The sequence below is a fragment of the Lates calcarifer genome, linkage group LG8 (assembly GCF_001640805.2).
Source record: "Lates calcarifer isolate ASB-BC8 linkage group LG8, TLL_Latcal_v3, whole genome shotgun sequence".
Lineage (NCBI taxonomy): Eukaryota > Metazoa > Chordata > Actinopteri > Centropomidae > Lates > Lates calcarifer.
The window spans coordinates 15069377-15087918 of NC_066840.1; the positions used below are offsets into that span (position 1 = coordinate 15069377).

The 18542-nt window shown below is 39.7% G+C and overlaps 2 protein-coding genes across 3 annotated transcripts; both read right to left on the reverse strand.

The window, feature by feature from the left end:
* Positions 1 to 2107: 2107 nt before the first annotated feature.
* On the reverse strand, positions 2108 to 11811 carry atl3 (atlastin 3). Of its 2 annotated transcripts, none has more exons than XM_018660225.2 (14): positions 11661 to 11811; positions 9459 to 9681; positions 8633 to 8767; positions 8261 to 8365; positions 8126 to 8176; positions 7771 to 7827; positions 7586 to 7678; positions 7325 to 7463; positions 7099 to 7226; positions 6969 to 7025; positions 6801 to 6872; positions 5909 to 6100; positions 5537 to 5776; positions 2108 to 4355 (listed from the first exon to the last, which is right to left on the reverse strand). In XM_018660225.2, exons 2-14 carry the CDS (start codon positions 9660 to 9662, stop codon positions 4293 to 4295), a joined length of 1536 nt encoding a protein of 511 aa, XP_018515741.1. In that variant the 5' UTR covers positions 9663 to 9681; positions 11661 to 11811; the 3' UTR covers positions 2108 to 4292. The 2 variants fall into 2 exon arrangements, with proteins under 2 accessions (XP_018515741.1, XP_018515740.1); XM_018660224.2 differs by having other exon boundaries at positions 8633 to 8770.
* Positions 11812 to 12294: 483 nt separating this feature from the next.
* Positions 12295 to 18426, reverse strand: si:ch211-145o7.3 (forkhead box protein N2). Its single transcript, XM_018660268.2, has 5 exons — positions 17838 to 18426; positions 16310 to 16976; positions 15883 to 16004; positions 15029 to 15084; positions 12295 to 13991 (listed from the first exon to the last, which is right to left on the reverse strand). Exons 2-5 carry the CDS (start codon positions 16928 to 16930, stop codon positions 13648 to 13650), a joined length of 1143 nt encoding a protein of 380 aa, XP_018515784.1. The 5' UTR covers positions 16931 to 16976; positions 17838 to 18426; the 3' UTR covers positions 12295 to 13647.
* Positions 18427 to 18542: the final 116 nt, after the last annotated feature.

The following is an 18542-nucleotide window of genomic DNA, read 5'->3' on the forward strand; positions in this document are numbered from 1 at the left end:
ACATAACTACGTAGATTATGATTGCAGCGTATGTGAGCAGCTATAGGCTACATTTATTTAATTCTATTTTTAATTTTGTGTTTTTATTTTAACCTATTTTTAAAAACAAACTATAGATGTAGGCTGCGGCCTACATATGTATGCGGGTACCCTGGCGAATAGAGGTGTAATTTGAGTATGGGTTTTGAATACGTGCTATTAATTATTACACCAGTGGCGTGAGGAGTGATTAATAAGTAAAGCGGCAGCGCTGTTTCATTCAGCTGCCTGCCCGGCGCAAAGCGGTTTTCAGGATGGGAGGAAATTCTCCGCCATCCATCCCCTCCCTCCCCCTCCGTGAGGTTTTTGTTGAACTCACTTCCAAATATGGAAGCGAACGGCGAGCGGCGGCGGCGGCCGGTGCACGCGCCTCGCTCTCAGCGCGAGGAGGGGCCGGGCCGCGACGCTGATCACCATATAAGGAAACAAGGGACACGAAATTCGCTATAGCAGATTTTTGTACGTCATCGCGTCGAGAGAGAGAGAGAGAGAGGAGGGGGGAGGAGAGACATAGATGTGACAAATAATTACCTCGACAACCTAATATCAGGAATACACACACATACACACGCTAAACACGGGTATACTGATCATTTTTTGCCATTTCTTGCTCCTTTTTTATCTGTTTATTTATTTTATTTTGCTTAGTGAATTGATTTTTTCCATCTATTTACTGAATTATTGTTAGTATTATCCGAGAGACTTTGGCAACATTCACCTGTCAACCTTGCCAATAAATCATCCTCAATTGAATTGATAGAGGAGACAGAGAAGAGGAGAGACAGAGGGGGTCAGTGTGAGGAGGAGAGGCAAGAATGACACATCAACAGAGGGGCTGAATCCACACATTTCTACAGAGGATGGCATGATGCTTTTATAAACACAGCTGAGATCCTTTCACACTGAGGCAGAGCTTTTTTCTGTTTTATTTGTGTTTGTGTGTGTGTATGTGTGTGTGGGACATGTGGCTTGTAACCTAATGCTGTTGTGGTTGTACACACAAAGCAGTTAAACTGTGACCTATATTCATTATGAGCAGGTTTTCTGTGGCCACCAGAAGGCCCCCAAGAGCACCTGAAATGTCCCAAAAGAGAGCTTGAATATTTTTCTAATGTGATATACTATATCTGTGGTGATTATATAAAAATGTAGTTGAAGTTGATCAATGTTGTTGCAGTTTTTTTAAACCAAAAACAGCCCAAGTGGTTAACTTGTTTACAGTAAACACATTGTCTGCTGGTTTATTTTGTTACTTTTTGCTCAACATTCAGTATGCTGCTCAATCCTTTATCAACTTTAAATACTGAAGAGTAAATTAACACCAGACCAGTCTTGTGAGTTTGCTAACGTTTAAGACTGAAAACCATAGAAGGGTAAAAACGTGCCAGACTGACACTTATATGATGTAAGCAACACGCCTACAGCTAATAAAATTAATAATTAATCAGAGTGTTAGATTTACAGCCGGTGTGAATGATCAAACACTGACAGTAGTCAATAATAATAGTGGTGCAGAGGTGGTGGGGGCACTTAGATCTAATTCTTCTGAGGGCCTCATGAAGGTGTGGGCTGGTCCTGCCAGCAGATACAGTATGTTGTCTGAGGTTATACTAATGTCTGTCTGTCTATTGTCTATGTATATTGTTACATTACATAACATTACATTTACCATTTAATGGTAAATTGTACCTATCACAGCTAGAGCCCATCATTTTATACATATATCTTTACTGTTAATTTTATACACTCATTCATATTTAAGCACTTTGCTTGCTGTTTACACTATCTGCATTTCATTTTACTGCTTACTCTGTGTAATGTCAGTGAGTTTAAATCTAACGTCATCTAGTCTGGTAATATCCACTATGTGATCATGGCATTGCCACACAGGAAGCATTTCTCATGGTGAACTTACTGGTGGTGGTGGTTACTCCATGTGGTTCTAGACCTCAAAAGGGCCTAAATCCTCTTTTCAGTTTTACATAACCTTTACATGACTTCAACTGAGTTTCATCACTGGTGCTTCACTTTATCAAGTAAAAAAAATACAGCTGAATGAATAGATGCATTAACAGTTCCATCTCTGTTTATTCTTTATAAAACAGCATTTCTCAAGTCAAGGCCACCATACCCCTGCAAGAGATGATTACATTAGCCGTCACTACAACGTAGCATGTGTTTAATCACTTTTGGAATAAGCCAGTGTGCAAAAAAAGCACCAAAGAGAAGGGATAAGTGCAATAGTATGTGCTTGTCAAACATCTTGAAGTTTCCTCCTCTTGTGGAAAGGGACAGACACGGAATGTGCAAAATGAAAAATCAAAAGTCTCTCATACTCCATATTTCTATGGTCGCTTTTAGCCCCGTATTCTTATGACTTGTGCCTACATTAACATGGAATCAGTGTCAATCAGCTGTATTTTCTCTGGAGCACAGGAAATATATTAGTAGTAGAAGATCACAATGTAAAATCCATTAGTCGACAGGATTCTACTTTCACCCTCAGGTCACCCAATGTTGTGGCATTTGAAAGGGCGATTTCTTAATACAAAGTGCTTGACATTCAACTTCCCCAATCCAAAAAGAATCTGCATTTCATCATATCCAGAGATGTAGGGCACGGTCACAAATAATCAGTCCTTTAATCCAATGCCTGATTCATTCGGAGTTGGCATGACACGCCCTGCCCGGCCCCACAAACTAAACTCTAATAACTCCACTGTGTGGTGTCCACCCACATTCATTACTTTTCCTTTTCTTGAATATGGGTAGATTACATGTTATGCAACTGTTTTCATGTGAGTCATCTGAAGTGAAGCTTTGACCAAAGCACGCGGCGGTTTCAGGCTGAATTGATTGCCATGTATAATCTTAATTTTACCATTAAAAAATTTTACACTGACAAAGTTTGAACTGTGAAATAGCTGAAATATCACTTTTGCTTGAATCTGGATTTACAACGTGAACTTTATTCACTGCATCACAGTGATACATCACAGTGTCTTTTCACTTACAGTGAGGATTTTTGAGTGCTTCCAGGTTTGATCATAAGCCATCCAAGTGCTGTGATGTTCTGAAGTGCATGTCCAAAAAGCACAGGAGGCCACACAGTCCCAGTTACTGTAGGTTTCTAATGCTTGTTTCTTTCATATGTTGGTGGATCTGAATATGCTGCTTGTTATTTGCACCATGTTTACCACTTGTAATGCCTGAGTGACAAAGTGTTTCCTCACTGAGTTGTGTCATTTCTACGTTTTTGAGGGAATAAAACTTGCTAACAGGCTACGCTGTATATTTCAGCTTATATTTAGTGATGCCTGAAATGACAGGAGTCCAAACTATACTTCAAATATCTAAAGCTAAATCTTTGGCTAGTTTTATTCTGCTGAGCGCTCAACACCTACAATAACATCTTATCTTTGGAGTTGGAAAGTTTTACAGAATACAAGTTCCTATATATAGTCTAGAGGAGTGTAGAAGCATAGTATCAAAATCTACAAAGTGTAACATCGAAGAATAAACAGAAAATCACTTGAAACAACTGAACTCCCAATAAATGCAGCTTTGAAAATCTGCTGTGCTAAATACAAAGTGCGTATTCTCGTCTCACCTCAAAGTAGCGACAGATCACCTGTCTAGAAATGCGAGTTTATATCAAATATAAAGCAAATCTACAAACAGAATGGAATGTTTTAAGGCCGAGAAGTAAAAAAAAAAAAAAAAAAGAACGACAAAGAAATATGTATAAATGTATAAGCTTTAAAGCTAGAACTTTAACTTTTAAAGATGATTATTTAAAGACAGACTGCAGAAGCTTTGTTTGAAAAGCACCCTGACTCCCCCTGTGTGAACAACGTACAGCCATGTAAGTTGCATTCAGTTGAAATAGAAAAGAAGTGTTTTTTTGTTTTTTTTTAAGTAAACATTGACTCGTCTATTAGGATCAATTGTAAACTTGTAAAATGAAGGCAGTGTCATTTTAACGACATGAAGTATCAATGAGGGGAAGCGGGATGGTTTGACTCTCTGCCTCAGGGAATCCAGTCAGCGTTTTATAAAGCTGGACTTGCACAGGCAGAGTAACGTGTGCAATAGAGATGCTGGTGAATTAACATCGTATCCATACCCTGTGCCAATGTAGTTTAGCTGCATGTTTGTTCCAGTGGGTGGCATGATAAGGCTTTAGTGCTGAATGTGTGCTTGTGTTGTGTGTTGGTTACATTGCATCGAGATTACGAAGGTTCAGACGTCCTCTAACTGGATTTCTTGCTGTCGCCGGTGCTCATCCCTCTTGACTTGTTCAACACCACGGTCGCCTGAGAGAAAAGAGAGAGAGAAAAAAGGGAAGACAGCTCTCTTGACTACATGCTGTGTGAAGGACATCTTGCAACATTCGCTGACTTCACTTTTTCTATCTTTGTGGTTAATTCGCTGAAACCTCCGACACATTTTTAGCTCTGGCAGCTTTGTCGATGAACTCAAACCACTTCTGGTTTTGTGTAAGAAATGTATCAGCTACTGAGGACTGTAAGAGTTCTGGTTTCATTTTCTGTTTGTGCTCAGTTGACGCCAAATTCAGCTCAGAAGTTCAAACAAACTCACAATTTAATGACTATCCGTACTGTGAGAGGTCGTTGTAGAAGTCAAATGGACGTTAGAGCTTCTTTATCTTCTGCCATGTGACGTATTTTCAAGTGAAACCGAATCGGTCTACATATGTGTGGCTTCTGGGAACGGCTACAGACACGAGGCAAAGAATGAGTATGAACTAATTCTTTTCTGCCGTTAAGTGAAGATGTTTCCTATCACATTACCTGCCCAAGGGCACCACAAAAGGGACTCAGACTGTGTACACAGATGTTCACGGTTAACCTGTGATTTCAAGCAGCCATATGACCACTGGCATTTTGCTCATGACACCAAATTCTTTACTGTCAAAAGATCAGAAATGACCTGATCTAAGGCGAGGGACATTCTTCAGCTGCAGAGTGTTTGTCTGTTTGAAAAATGCAGTAAGTAGCAGCTACTCTTAACAGCCTTTTGACTGGCTTCCTGTGACACTGGCTCTGTAGAAATGTCTGCAGTGTTTCCTACAGTTCCTATGGCTGTTGAATAACTAAAGACATGAAAATCCATTCATACAAAAGAGCAAGAATATTTACAATTTAAATCTAAATCTGCTCATATTACATTCTTGAATGTCACACAGAGACACTCGTAAACTATTGGTGCTATATAAATAAAATTGACTTGACTTGACTTAAACTAGCTCATAAACGGAAATTTACTCAACTCACTCAATTATCTGTGCTTTTTCAAGTAGATTCTTTTATTCTCTGATTGCTGAATGCTGCTTTTGTTGCTCTTTCCAACATCGATGGCTCCCTCTAGTGGCTTTGATTGGTGCATGCACTGAAGCAAATTTTACTACAATGTCATAAACAAGAAGCTGTGACGCCCGCGCAGGCAGACACGAGCCGACGCAAACCGGCCTCACCTGCTCCAGAACGACACCCGCGGCCTGGTCGATGGCTCCTCCCACAGTCCGGTACCGACCAGAGTAGCGGATGAAGGCCCACGTCAGCATGGCCATCATGACCACGCCCAGAGTGCAGTCACACACCAAGGCGAAGGTGGACAGGCCGACAAAGAGAAGCACGCCCGACAGCACGTAGAGGAGGCACACCAGGACAAACAGCACGGCAGGTGTGCGGAAGGCGCTGAAGAGATTTTTTGACTTTTATAAAGAAAAGCAAAGAGAAAAGCAGATAATTAGGAACAAGTCTGAACTTATATCACTGCAAAAAACAACTGTTTGTGAGATTCAGAGGTTTAAGATACAAAGTTAAATGTTGGAATAGTCCTTTACCTCATTGTGTTTGCTGAAGGACACCCACATTTCCTCCAGCTCCTTCTCCAGCTGTGTTTGGTAACGATCACAAAACTCCTGTCCGCCCATCTTCTTAGTGGACGAGAAGGTGTGGAGAGCCTCTCGGAAGTTAAAGTGGTGCTTTTCCTCCAGAGACTCAGGATTCACGTAAGGCAGGTCTCCTCCACACACCTTAGAAAACAAAACCACACACACACTACGATTGTTAGGCTGATTATGAATATGATGTGAGGACTGATTGGATGAAAATGTACCAGGGGCTGTTGACAGTTGGCAGGTAAAGTCATATAACACATGATACATAAAGACTCTAATCTCATCAAGTTGTTCCCATAGAGATTTTTTAAACACGTTTGAGTTTGTCTGAGTATTGCCTGAGGGATATATAACAATAAATAAACAAAAGGGGAAGAGGAATGGTGAGCAAAGTGTACTGGACAACAACTAAAACAGAGGATCTCAACCAAACTCTGTGCTTTTTTTTCTCCTTTTTTGGCCTCATCAGCACAAATGTGATTGTATATAAACAATAAAAGCTGCTGGTTGGAGTTCGTGTTTGTGTGTGTACAAGAACACGTGTGCGGTCATCTGTCACCAGAACTCCAGTCGTTCAGTGTGGTGTCTGGCCTATTTACTCAGTTGTAAAGTTTATGCTTGTCAGTGCAAATTCTTTATCTGTAGTTTGTCCAGTCTGTGTAGGTTTCAGTTAGTCTTCAGGTTTATCTCAACCTTTAAGAGAGAAAGTTTGTGGTCACTCCTTGTTAACATATAGTATAAATCGACATAATATATACATTTATACAGATTATAGAAGCAGCAAGAGCTCTACTGTACAAACTACTGGAGAAAAGACACTCTTAGAGTAACTCACCTTCTCCATGCTCTTGTAATACTGATCTTTGGCAGTTGCCACAGCTGCCAGGTTGTTGGCCTCTGCTGTAGCCTGGTGAGGCAAACACGGATTTGTGAAACAAACTGGAGTTAAAAACAACGAACTAAACGAGTGGCTTGCTCAAATTTATGTTAATCGGGCACATACCATGAGCATAGTCTTTGGCTGTGGTAAGTCTTCTCCCTGGTAAATCTTGATGTAAGCCTGGGGAGACAAGGTTTCTGTCAGATAAACTGATAATGGGTCAGCAGGAACACTCAGATGAAGATGATGTTACCTTGAAGAACTCGAGCAGGCCCCTGCAGGTGACTTTGTTCCCATTTATTTCTTTCTCAGCCAGACGATCCGGATGCAGCAGTTTAGGAATCAGACTCTTCAGCTGCTCTTTGAAATCTGGTCCCACCTCTGACACAGTAAATGTAACAGCAGTTAGGACAACGCTCATTCTGCTAAATACTGAGCTTAAACAAAGTAGAAGAATGTGGGAGAATAGGGGATTTTACCGCTAAGTTGTCCCTGGAATGCGGGGCTTGTGGCAACCTTCAACCCAGGGTGTGGTAACAAGAAGCAGGAAATTTTGGTGAAGCATGAGTGGATGTGTTCCCTCACTGTTTGCAGCTCCTCATGCTGGGTCTCCTTAACCTTTAACAATCACCAACATAGTAAAATCAAATCCCAAACTAGGATTCAGAATTTGAGGTAAGCAAGGTGAAGTCTAAGTATGTTTTTTATACTCTGCCATATCAACAAGGCATCACTGTTACCTGTAACCGTTTATCCAGGAATTCATTGCCTCCTTTAAACCCGTATGTGTATTCATAGGGAAAGCTCCAATCCCTGATCAGAAACATCAGAGACTGTAGGAGGAAGGAAAAGATTTTTAAAAAAAGATCATTTTTATTTGACAGATCAAATAGAACAAAAACAATACATTTGTGGCTTCTCTCACCTGAAACGGTTTCTGAAAGATTTCATCCATTGCAAGACGACCATACTCTGTGAACAGCTGTGAGGAGGAGGCATCCATTATGCAAAATTAATACTGAGATGCAAAAATCAGGAGAGCACCTAATGATAAGCCATGAAACACCACTCTGTCAGACCCAGAGAAGCTTTAAGATCTTTATATTTCATGTCCTGTGTGTTTAAAATTAAGACTAAATCACACAGGCTTGAAAATCACTGTTCTCCTTAAAGTGGACATTTGCAAACATGCTTCATTAGCCACATTAAAGCAGATGTTTTGCACCTAAATACCTGTGGACATCATCAGGCTGACTCTTGTCATGCTAATGTAAACTGACCTGTAGCTGCTGCAGATCGTCCTCTTGAATGTTCTGCGACAGATTGTAGATCTGCGAAACAGGAATTGTATGAGCACACACTGCGAGAGGACTGAGAAAATATTTAATCTGTGATAATGACAGGAGATCAGTCACCTGTATCGAGCTGGTCATGGTGCTGAGGGCAAAGATGGTGGCACAGTCCTTTACGGTCGACTGAGCATCAAACGCTCCCTGAGTGTCCATCAGCACAACTGCCACCTACAGCAGCAGAGAGAAGAAATACAACATCATAACTTATGTTTTAAATAGGGATTTTATAAGATGGAATACTCCTACAATTGACTTTTTTAGGAGCTTTTTAAATATGATTTATCCTTCAAATTACAATTAATGAACGCAACAGATGCTAAAAGAGGAAAAAAAAAATCAGATAATGGTCTCATAAGGAACTTTCATAGATATGTAATGATTTAATCAACTACTAAACAAATTTTTAAAAAACTAAAACTAAATATGTGTGAATACCTCTGTGCCATCGCTCCTTGGAACGAGGAAAACCTCACTCCACACCTGGATGCCTGTTGTCTCCGGTTCTGAACCACCTCTCCAAGAAAATCCAGTCAGCGGCTCATCGTCCTCACCCAGCCAGTTCTCATCCCCCTGCTGGACACAGATTACATGTTCAACAGTATCAGGGGCAGGATAAGAGTTTTCAGTGAACCTCAGTGCATCTACATCTTCTACATTTTCAAGAATATACCACCACCACCAGCAGCAGCAGCAGCAGCAGGCTTTTGACCCTGAAGTGTAAATGGAAATTCTCTTCTGCATAATTCAGTTTTTAATTTCACTTCACTGTGTAGATGACTGAAATATTAAAAGGCAGCCAGAGTTCGGCCTGGTGGTGGCACTACAGGAAAGGTAGTGGACTTTTCAAAATCAATGAGATTTATCAATCAATGAGCACAGCAGATGTATTACTACACATGTGCAGAAAACAAACAGGAAGCATTCACAAAGCCTCCACCCCTTAACAAAGAAGTTCAGTAAACTTGTTAGTTCACATGTTAAAGCAGGGATGGGTATTAATCTTGTATGACTGCATATATTTTTTCACTCAAACCACAGACTATTCAAAATTTTTCAGGTTCTCACACCTTCAACACAAGAGGAGAAATTAGTCAATATCACCTGCTGTGACCTCCTTCAGTCATTTGTTTAATGTTAGAATTTTATTCTTAATTGTTAAATACATTAAAATGATTTGCCATTTTTTGTGATCTTGAGTACAGTAGACAAATATAATGTGTGGAGAAGTGAGACACAGAGATCCTGTTACAGTGCGACTCACCTTTCTGTACATGTAGCGGAGCATGAAATCCAGCAGGAAGCTCTTTCCCTTTCTGAAGGCTCCAGCCACCGACAGCACCACCACATTTTTGTCTCGAACCTCAGGAGCTAACAGAACCTGGGCCAAAGCCTCCGTGTCCAACTCGAAGGAGTGATCCTCCTTACACACTGTGACGATCTGAACTGGGCCTGGTTCATCCCTCATCCTGCAGAGGTATTGGTCCCTGTGGAAATCACAGATAAAAACATCAGGTGGATATTAGTGCTGGAACAATTTTAGAGCTGCGACTAATTACAATGATCATTTATTACTGATGTATGTGGTTATTTGATTAATCTATTGATTAACTTTGGAGCCTATAACTGACTGAAGTGACACTTAAAAGTTCACACCCACAAACAAATATTAATTTACAATGTTAAGAATAGAAAAGCAATAAATCCTCACACTGAGACACTGGAAATATCAAATCTTTGATATTTTTTCTTGAAAAATGACTTTAACAATCAATTCTAAAATTGCAAATGAAAAAAATAACTGCACTAAATTATTTCTCTAAAAATCACTTTTAGTCTGCAAGGAGAATTATTTGATTAAAATTTTCACCATCACTTAATAGTTTTAGTTATTAATGTTTACCAAACACAATATTGCTTTTCTGTATTTTAAGTTAATTTTATTCTTAAATGATAAATTATCAACCTTAGTTTTCAAACAGGGAGCAGGAAAACTTTTGTTATTTTATTGTAGTTACTTTTCCTTTTTCTTTTTTGTGTTGGCTGGTAACAAGCTATTCAAAGACATTGCTTTGGGCTTGTTACATGCAATGGACGCTTCACAATAGAGTTATTAATTAATGAACTAGTGGAAAAATATCATTCTGAGCAACTGGGGTACTGGACCAACGATGGTTTTCATTATTAATTAATCAGTGGATTCTTTTCTTGATGAATTATTTTGTGTATAAAATGCCAGAAAGAAATTCCAGTTATAATTTTCCACAGCACATGGTGATGTCTTCAGATGTCTCTCCAAAACCCAAAGATAATCAGTTTGTTATCACAAGTAGCAAAGAAAATAATCAAATCCTCACATTTGAGAAACTGGAATCGGTACATGTTTGGCATTTTTTCTTTTAATTTTTTCTTGACTGAAATGATTATTTGATTGTGGAAACACTCGATTGATTTTCTAATAAGTGACTAATTGTTACAGCTCTAGATGACGTGTATATTTCTGCTGATCACCAGAACAGAAATCATTCAATTAAAAAATGTCAGAAGAAAGCTATGAGAAAATAATCAGCAGATTAATAACTAATGACAACAGCCATTAGTTGTAGGCCTTCAATCACTCTGCTGAGCCATACAACTGATTGTTCTTTCCAGGAGAAATGAGGTCTGGATGATGACTACACTGAAAGCTGTTTACTCACTCAATGACTTAAATACCATGTCTGACGGCCAGTGCCCACTGAACAATCAGACATGCACTGATGCTCCCATGAGACACAATATTTAGCTCTGTGTGAATCTGACTGTGGGAAGCTCTTATGGGGGTCATGCTACTCTGCCTCCAGCTAGTAAATTCAGCATGCTCTCCAACACACTGCTCATCTTCAGGCTCCTTCAATGCGCTTCATTGTTGCCACTGGCCGCCCGCTTCCATGATGAGTAACACACAGGGAGGTGCTGTCACAACAGCTTATCTGTTATTATAATACGCAGAACCCGCTCTCTCCTTTCACCAAAAACCTCAAAGGTGTGGCATACAGAGCTGGCATGCCAGGCATTTTACAACAGTGAGTGTTGAAGACCGAGTTGAGCAGCTATGAAGCCAGATGTGCACTTTGTTATGAGCAAGCAGGAGATGAAGTGGAATGTACAGTATCCTCTCTGTAATTAACATAGCTTGCGCTTAGCAACTGTGGGCTACACTGGCTAGCAGGACCAGGACAACTAAGTTAAACAGATCTCTATATGATTAGCTTAATAGCCAACATCGACAGCTAAACCTCATAGTTACTAGCATACTAGCTAACACCCTGTGTGTCTGCATGCACTCAAATAAAAACACTCAAAACCAAATATGTACCCGTCGTTAGCTGTACTAATCTTTTAAGGCGTTTACAGCGATTAACCTTAAAAGCTTTAATATACCTTCTCTGGTTGCGTTAGCTGCTGTTTGACAGTGTAACGTTACCTTAGTTGTCTTCAAACGGCTTCAACACAATCTCATGGGAGTCGACAGACGTCTGAAACCCAACTTTTCTACACTTGGCATCAACACAACCATGAGAACTTTTTTCCAACACGAAAACTCACTCACTTCCGTTTTCAGCCTGCGCCAATGCCTTCCGGGAAATGTAGTTTCTAAGGTCATTTCCCGCTCGAGCTTTAGTCTCTCTGTGAACTACGTTACCCAAAGTGCCAAGTACTGCCTCATAGCTGTGGGAAATGTAGGTTTTTATATAAAGTTACGAATGCGGAACTACCGAACAGGTAATGTAAAACAGGAGTTACGTGTTTTGCCTATATACAAATCATATCTGAGAGATTTTATTGCATTTTAAAAGTACATTGTAGCTTAGCAACAGGTGTTTAGTTGATGACGTTTCATGTAAATATCTAACTCAGTATTTGTTCTTGTGGGCTTTGAATGCCACGCCCTCCAAAGGTGAAATACACACAAACAGGAACAACGAACAGTAAATGTTGAAAATACACAAACCTCCTACAACAAACCTATAGTGATCTAAAGTCCTTCTAAGCCTTATGGTGTCTGTGTAATACTAGTATACATTGAGTTAACAAACCCAGATGATTTGAATCTCTTGAATCTCTCTCTCTGGGCCAGGGGTCCTGGGCCAATACCCATTAGGCCTCTTCAATAAACCATCTATGGTAGCATTGTAGTAAACTCCACTGCTACCAAAATTAAACTAATATGATGTCTAAACATGATAAACAGGTCATTTTAATTCACGAGAACGGCATGACAGATTTTATTTGTTAGATTACAAAATCTAGAGCTTTTCAAAATACATTCAAAATACAATTTACGAACAGAAATTCAGTGTATTCTGAAATATAAAGTGTTTTAAATGGCAGTGGGATCATGTCACATTTTAACTTGAAATTCCAGTCAAACTATTAGTGATTGAAGAAAGCTTATCTTAGCTTACAAGATCATATCTGGGTTTTCAAATTCATGGAAAACTGAAAGATATTCAGGGATTCAGTAACATAACATCATGTACATAAAATTAGCTGAAGGGAACATGATCTGAACAATTACAATGGGTGTAACAAAATTAATAAGAAATAAAATTGGAAGTACTTATTGTAACTGAGTAGTGCTTTCTTGCTTTTTGAGTACCATGTAATCTACAATTGGAACTACATTATAAATAAAGTACTTTTTAATTAAGTATCACACACAACTACTTTTAGAGAAACAGGGTTTTCAACAGGCAACAATAACAGTGTTAAGGGGCAAGATATTCAACTGAAGGTTGTTTTGAAAGTGTCTTTCCTCATAAAGTAACTTTGATGAAAATGGAGTTATAAAGAAAAGATGGTTGGTAAATTGGTTGGTAAAACATTTTCATATTGAAATGGTAACAGTGTGGATGTGAGTCAGTGTATTCCTCAAAAGAGCTGCTTTTGCACTTTTCTTTTGCATGTTTCATCACTAAATATTAGTTTCATTTGGGAAATATTTTGATTAAGAAACAGTACTTCTGATTGATTTGGTAGCACTCCTTCCACCCCTGAGAATAATCTGCTAAAAAATCACAGTGGAAACCTTAAAAATGTATTGTATTTAAGACCACGCTCTATTAATACTTTCTCCTCAGTTTTAAAATCTAATTTTGTCCATAAATCTCAGTTTAATGTTAAACTCTCAAGTCTTTGTCCAGGTTGTTATTGTATGGCATGGTATGGTGGTAAATTCAGCTTCTGCAGTCAAACTGCCTGAATACATGTGAAGCAATGTGATTCATAGTCTTGTTAGTCCATCAGTAAAGGTGATCTACAGTATGTTGCTATCTAACTACACAACAATACACAAGCCTCAGGGCAGTGTCAGCGTCTCAGGAAGAAGCAGCCAATCATCATCATTACTCCAAATGTGGTTCTGTTGGAACTGCATTGTATCAGTTGTGACTGTTAAATAGGATATCAAATTAATATCCACCACCTGCCAGGTCCAGCAGCGACCCAGCAGCCTCCTGGGCCTCGGCATCCAGCTGAAGGATCTCCACAGTCTCCAGGTCCAGCTCGGTGTCACCTGGCAGCACCAGGTACTGGTACTGGTGAGACTGGTAGTAGTGTAACTCGATGTACCCGCTGTCTGAGAGGGGGTCCTTCTCCATCTCCTCGCAGACCTCCTCCTGCTGGTATTCAACTGACTCCATGGTGACGAGCTCCTCGTGATCTGGGGTCAAAGGGCACGGTGGGTTTTCTCCAAAAGTTGGGTTGTCGGTGGTCAGGGTTTGGGGTGAGGAGAGGAGGAGGGTGTGGGAGAGATCTGCATGAAGAAAAAAAAAACAATAAAAGAAGAAAGAAAGAACAGGTCAAAGTTGTAAACTTTTGCTCAGTTATTTGGTCCAACTCAACAGACAGCAGTAGATTACAGGTAGCACAGAACAAAGCAGCCCACATGACATTTCACTGCCTATATCGAACAAGGGCACAGTGAATGATCTTTTTTTTTTGGTGTAAAGAGCTGGCTACTTTCTAAGAAATATCATCATAACTAAAACCCTAGAAATACTTTATACAAACCTGTTGCTTATTTTCAGACAGGAATAATTATTTTACAGAAGATAATTTTCTACTACCTCTAGATAGTTAAACACAGAGAACAGTAAGGTATTGAGCAATGGCGGCACTTAAGTGGATTATTTTGCAAATTAATTTCATTTTTTCATTTATCTAAGAGAGAGAGCTACGTATGTATGAGAGAGGTCTTCAGTTATCATATTGTTTGTTGTTTTTGTCTTAGTGCTTGTCTTATGTATTCTCAAGACTGACTGAATTAAATGTGATATTATGTTTACTCTTTTTTTCTACAGCGTTGTAAATATTTTATTTTTATTTATTCATGTGGACCCCAGGAAGAGTAGCTACTGTTAATATAGTTATTAATGTGGAATCATAATAAATAAACAAGCAGAATATGAGTCATAAAGTGAGACATTAATATTAATAACTGGTTTAACAACCACTTATCAGTTTCTCAAGTGAGCACGTGGGCCAATATAACGCACAGGCATGGAAGTAAAACGAGGGGACATAAAGGAGACTAAGCTAGACTATTGCTGGGTTGCCACGGTAATAGAAGGTTGTTACCATGACAACTGAACACAAACACAGGAACAATGTTGCATGCTGAGAAAGCTGCAGAGACAGAGAAAAGCTGCAGGTAATAAAAGTGTCACAGAGAGCTGTTACTCCGTTGATGAAATGTATCGTAGAGTAAAAGAAATTCATAAAGGCTCAAATATGTAAGTTCCCGTGCTAATTAAGAAACATGAGCCTGCTGCGAGTCTCCTCATCACAAACCTGAGATTTCCATAGAGTCACACACAGCAGGCACCCCGTAGTCAGCTCCTTCCAACCTGCACACAACACGACAATATGGTTAGACAACTAGATAAATATAGTTTGTTTCTTTCTTTCACATACACATCAGAAACAGAGTGTAATTAAAATGTAAAATTATTCAGAAACACCTCACCCACTACAGGAAAAGCCCATTTTACTGCTCTGGTTACAAGGAAATCCAGAAAAATGCTGCATATTAACAGGAAAAACCAACCATTTGTAGGAATGCAACTAAGAATCAGTTTCGTCTATTAAACATTTTGTAAAAGATGCCCATTGAAATTTGCAAAAACCCAAAATTTTTATTCAAATTGCATGTTTTGTCTGACCAACAGCCCTAAATCCAAATATATTCAATGTAAATTCTCACATTTTAGATGCTGCTGCCAGAAAATGTTTGGCATTTTTCCTTGGATAAGTCATTTAACTATTTATCAAAACTGTCAAATGATGTAACTTTTAATGACTAATCAACTGACTGTATCATCACTAATATTCAGTATTGACTTTTAATCTAAGTAAGTATCTACTCCACCTTTAATCACGAATGTTAGTCATGAAGTAAATACTTCATGACAGCAGATGTTCTCATCTGCTGGTTCTAACTAGCACATTCACATTGATTTATTTAACAGCCAATTGAACACTTGGGAATTTCTAGCAGCTGCTTAGACTACACTTGTGTAGAATTCTTTATCTTTTAACTTTGTATTTATGGAGTTACATGTTAATGAAATACATGAACTGATAAAAAAAAATCCTTGTTTGTTGCAGGCCTGTCGCACAAACTTTAACTGTGGGACTGTACTCACAGTGCAGGCTTATTCATCAGATTGTTGTTGGTGCTGTGATAACTGTGGGTCTTCCTCAGCACCTCGAGGAGCGCCGGCCGATACTCTGGACAAACACACCACAGGGATCCCTTACCCACTGACTGAAACAAGAACACAAAACTACGTCAAACACTGAAACAGCAATCACTCATGCATAGATGTTAGTTTTAAGCAACTGTGACACATTAGACCATATGACAACCTCAACACATGTGGAGTAGATTAGAATAATTTCCCTGTAGGGCAGTTTAATTGCTGATTTCACTACAGAGCAGCACATCTGGATTCAGTATGTTGCTTTCATTAGGTTGGATGCTTTCTGGTATAGATTCTTAAACTTCTCTCCTATAATTCAACCACATGAGCTTGTTTGTCTTCATGTGAAAACTGGGAGTCCTGTCCCCACCTGACTCTTGTCCCTCTGAATGCGACAGAAGCTCTTGCTCAGGGACAGGTTGTGTCTAACAGAGTTCCTCCAGCCTCCAGAGGCCGTCCTGTAGTAGGGGAAATTGTTCACAATCCATTCGTAGATGTCCTTCACTGGAAGTCTCTTGTCTGGTGAGTCTTCTATGGCCATGAAAATCAGACTACTGAAGGAGTATGGCGGCTTGGACGAGGCGGGAGGAAGAGGCTGGCTGGGTGTGGAGAACTCCAGCTGAGGCAGTGGTGTCATTTTGGGAAGGGGCTGCAGTGGGAGCAGGTTGCCTCTCTGATGCAGCCAGCTGAGGCAGGTCAGGTCGTCCTGATCAGATAAGTTCGCCGGGCTGAGGCATTGTACGTTCTGTCCTTCAAGGCACAGAGACGCTGTGCAGTGTGAAAGAGGGGAGGAAGAGTGAATGGACTCTGCTGTTGCCGGAGAGAGAGAGGTGGGGGACGGGGGGAATGAGATAGGCGAAAGAGGGAGTGAAATTCGGTTGCTGGAACAGGTCTGCTGCGGCGAGGAGGAGAAAGGCAGGGACCCTCCGAAAGTGGTGGTGGTGGGACATGATGGGGATGAGGGTGGCAGTGTTTGAGAGCTATTCTCCATCTCTCTCCCAGGAGGAAACTTTCAGGGTCATTCAGCTATACCACTTCTGAAATATACAACAGAAATTCATAAAATTAGTGAGCCAGAATTAAAAGTAAACAAGATCATAATTTTTAAAAACTGATTAACTTTCCTTCAGGTCAATAAAGTATCTATTTGTCTATCTATCCATAAAGGTCTGAAGTCAAGTCTATTTTATTTATATAACCTAAAATTACAAATTTACCTCAAAGGGTCTAACAGTATGTACAGTACAATACCCCAAGGAAAAACACAACAACCAACTTCCATATATTCAATACATGTCTTTTATACAGAGTGGACAGCAATAACAATGAGTGAAACTAGACTTAAAAGTATTTGTATTGTGTTTTTTAAAGGTACAGTAAACCTAACTTTAAAAAATACCTTTCAAAATAAAAGAAAAGCAGTAATTCAGAAATGCAGGGTAGCTACTCCAGGTTTAAAGTTTTAGACTAAAAAAGCTCAACAGCTCGATTCAGTTAAGTGTTAGCTATCCGTTCCCCTCAGATGAACATCCAATAGACGTTCAAAGTCCACTCACAGTACCAGCTCCCGATTTATTAAACGCAAAACGTGTCCAGGTGCACAGGTGCCGGTTTCTTATTAGAAAGTCATTGTAGCTACACAGAAAGGCGCGCTGGCATCGATTAAAATGCTTTTACTAAAACTAAAACGATCGACTTACTACACGTTAAATTAAATTCATAACGCTCAGAAAGTTTGTATGGGATGCCACATGGCTTTACAAAGCAGTTCAGCAGGCAAATGGCGGAACAATATAAAGTTTCATTTAGTCACGAAAGCCGCCTTTTCCCCTCACAGGTAACCCACTCGGTGAAATCAGCTAGAGCTTCAAAGGCAAAAATATTAACCAGTTACTCACCAAATTACCGAAACGATAATTCTGGCAGAATTCGGAGCTCATTAAATGTCCAAAACAAGTCGTTTAAAAGTTAAAGTTGAGATTTTGGTGTTAGAAACTAAGAGTCGGAGTCGGACAGCTCTCCCTCCGTGCTCTGTTGCTGTCCATGGTTTCCATGGAAACGAAAAGGACGCTCTGCATTGTGCGCGTTCCCGTGCGCGCTCCCGTTCCTAATGTAGCGCACACTGACACCAACCAGCACTAACACGTTCAAATCCAACAGGGTGGAGTGCAAACATCGACAACGTAACATACATTAAGTAAACAAGTAGTGACAGGAGTAAAATGGTGGACAGTACCAGATTACCAGTAACTGTCTGCACTGTGTTGCATGTTTATACTGACAAATAACTAATGAAGATGACTTGCTGTAAATACAGTGGAGTAAAAATGGAAAGAAATGCCTCAAAATATAATGGAGTACACATTAATTCCCACTAGACTGCAATTCAAGTTATTCTAACTTGGTGAATTTCAGTTAATTTCCACATCTAAGAACAACTGTACATCTCTGCAACATATATCTGTCTCAGACTCCCTCTGTCTAGACTGTGGGTCATGTGCTGAGCTCTGGCACCATGAATAAATCAAGATATTTCAGAAGGAAAGTCAGATACAGACACAATACAGGAATACGTTCCTCACAGATGTAGTTATTTGGCCTGA

Excerpts from the sequence above, each read along its gene's own strand:
- atl3 (XM_018660224.2), bottom strand. The coding sequence starts at position 9,662 with ATGAGGGATGAACCAGGCCCAGTTCAGATCGTCACAGTGTGTAAGGAG. Across the intron at positions 8,366-8,632 it reads CAAGGAGCGATGGCACAGAG|GTGGCAGTTGTGCTGATGGA; the intron begins GTATTCACACAT and ends CTGCTGCTGTAG. Across the intron at positions 8,177-8,260 it reads CCATGACCAGCTCGATACAG|ATCTACAATCTGTCGCAGAA; the intron begins GTGACTGATCTC and ends CCTGTTTCGCAG.
- si:ch211-145o7.3 (XM_018660268.2), bottom strand. The coding sequence starts at position 16,930 with ATGGAGAATAGCTCTCAAACACTGCCACCCTCATCCCCATCATGTCCC. Across the intron at positions 15,085-15,882 it reads CTGATGAATAAGCCTGCACT|GTTGGAAGGAGCTGACTACG; the intron begins GTGAGTACAGTC and ends TGTTGTGTGCAG. Across the intron at positions 13,992-15,028 it reads TGACTCTATGGAAATCTCAG|ATCTCTCCCACACCCTCCTC; the intron begins GTTTGTGATGAG and ends TTCTTCATGCAG.